Source organism: Drosophila obscura, unplaced genomic scaffold (assembly GCF_018151105.1).
Source record: "Drosophila obscura isolate BZ-5 IFL unplaced genomic scaffold, ASM1815110v1 contig_75, whole genome shotgun sequence".
NCBI classification, from domain to species: domain Eukaryota; kingdom Metazoa; phylum Arthropoda; class Insecta; order Diptera; family Drosophilidae; genus Drosophila; species Drosophila obscura.
Window position 1 is genome coordinate 1,808,405 of NW_024542867.1, and position 2,144 is coordinate 1,810,548.

Here is a 2,144-nt window from a genome sequence, read left to right on the forward strand (position 1 = left end):
CGTCAAGAAGGGATACGCACGACGGCTAGAGCAGCAGGAAGTCACTTCAGTCAACAGTGACAATTTCTGGTACCTGCCGCACTTCGGGGTCGAGAACCCAAACAAGCCCGGGAAGATTCGTCTGGTGTTTGATGCGGCCGCCAAGGTTGGTGGAGTGTCCCTGAATTCAGCTCTGCTTAAAGGTCCACAGCAGTACAAATCGCTCCCAGCCGTGCTCTTCCACTTTCGGGAAGGAGCAGTGGGAGTATGCGCAGACATCAAGGAGATGTTTCATCAGGTGTTGATACAGCCACAGGACAGATGTGCCCAGAGATTCCTGTGGAGGAATGGAGACGACCGGCGGGATCCAGACCTGTACGAGATGGAGGTGATGACGTTCGGAGCCGCATGTTCGCCGTGCTCAGCGCACTACGTCAAGACCCTAAATGCCTCAGGGTACCTCCACACAGATCCCCGCAAGGTGCTGGCCGATTCTCTTCCAGTTCGGAAAGTGTGGTCAAGGCTTTGAACCCACAAGGATCCAATATGAATGTCGAATGGACCGAAGCTGAGGAGAAGATACTGGGCATGTTCTGGCAGCCGGCTACAGATGACTTCAAATTCAGCGTCAAGTACCATCTGGTGGCCAGCAGCGTGATGACCGGGGAACGTGTCCCCACCAAAAGGGAGTTCCTAAGCCTCGTCATGTCTACCTTTGACCCGATTGGATTCTTGAGCTGCTACCTGGTGACCGCCAAAGTTCTGATGAGAGAGATTTGGCGGAGAGGAGTGGACTGGGACGAGCCGCTGCCAGCAGAATTGGCCACAGCGTTTGAGAGCTGGCGGCTAGACATGAACTACGTGAGAGGATTTGGCGTCGGATGCGTGCGGGATCTGCAGTTGCACGTCTTCGTGGACTCAAGCCAATCGGCGTTCGCTGCGGTGGCTTACTGGAGAGCCACATATGATGACGGCAATGTGCAGGCACATTTTGTATGTTCCAAAACGAAATGTGCCCCGATGAAAACCATGTCGATACCACGACTGGAACTTCAAGCAGCCGTACTGGGAACGAGACTGATGGACACCGTAAAAAGGGAGCACGGTGTATCGATCAGCAGCTGCGTACTCTGGACCGACTCCAAAACGGTTCTGCACTGGATAAGCAGCACCCACCGGCGCTACAAGCAGTTCGTTGGAAACCGGGTGGCGGAGATCTTGGAGTCCACAGAAGCATCCCAATGGAGATGGATACCGTCTGCCGAAAACGTGGCAGACGATGCGACGCGGCCGCAAATCCACGTGGATCTGGATCAAGGATCACGTTGGCTATGTGGGCCTCCCTTTCTACGGGAACCTGAGGACGAGTGGCCGAAATCTTCTTCGGGTGATGGTGGCTACCCGCGAACCGCGGATGAAGAAAAGATGCCATGTGAGTTTGCGCTGGTTATAGCAAACTCCTTTATATCTTTCCAGAGGTTCTCAAGATACAACCGATTGGTCAGGGCCACTGCCTGGGTCCTCCGGTTTATCCGACGGTGTCGCGGACACCGTGAGAATAGCGACGAGTACGGGCTAACTGCGGCTGAGTGCGCCGAGGCAGAGCGCACGCTGATCCGGCTGGCGCAAACTGAGGCGTTCGCTGAGGAGACGCAACGGAAGACTGTCACAAAGGACAGCCAATTACGAGGGCTGTCGCCATACGTCGACGAAGACGGAGTCATGCCATTCAGTGAGCGGCGCCCAATCATACTGTCGCACAAACACGCACTGGCAGAGATGATCGTCGGTCATTACCACGATAAGATGCGGCATCAAAACCTGGATGCGACCATATGCGAGATCCGGAAGAGGTTCTGGATAACCAACTTGCGGAGGTTACTACGGAGGGTGGTAACCAATTGCTACATCTGCAAACTGCGAAGAGCATGACCCAGACAGCCAATGATGGGTCCCTTGCCAGAGGACCGGCTCGAGGCCTATGGATGGCCATTTAAGTAAACCGGCCTGGACTATTTGGGGTGGTGACGATTGGACGTCGAACGGAGAAGAGGTGGGTCGCACTGTTCACCTGCCTAACTACAAGGGCCATCCACTTGGAAATGGCACATGATTTGTCGACAGCTTCGTGCATCATCGCGATGAGGAACTTCATGTGCCGCCGT

The 2,144-nt window shown here is 54.9% G+C and overlaps 1 protein-coding gene across 1 annotated transcript; it reads left to right on the forward strand.

Annotated features, from left to right (window-relative positions):
• The first annotated feature begins 525 nt into the window (after positions 1 to 525).
• LOC121405172 lies at positions 526 to 1,911 on the forward strand. Its single transcript, XM_041595779.1, has one exon. The coding sequence runs from the start codon at positions 526 to 528 to the stop codon at positions 1,909 to 1,911; it is 1,386 nt and encodes a 461-aa protein (XP_041451713.1).
• Positions 1,912 to 2,144: the final 233 nt, after the last annotated feature.

Bases quoted from the DNA above. Each gene is read 5' to 3' on its own strand.
- LOC121405172 (XM_041595779.1), top strand. From the start codon at position 526: ATGAATGTCGAATGGACCGAAGCTGAGGAGAAGATACTGGGCATGTTC.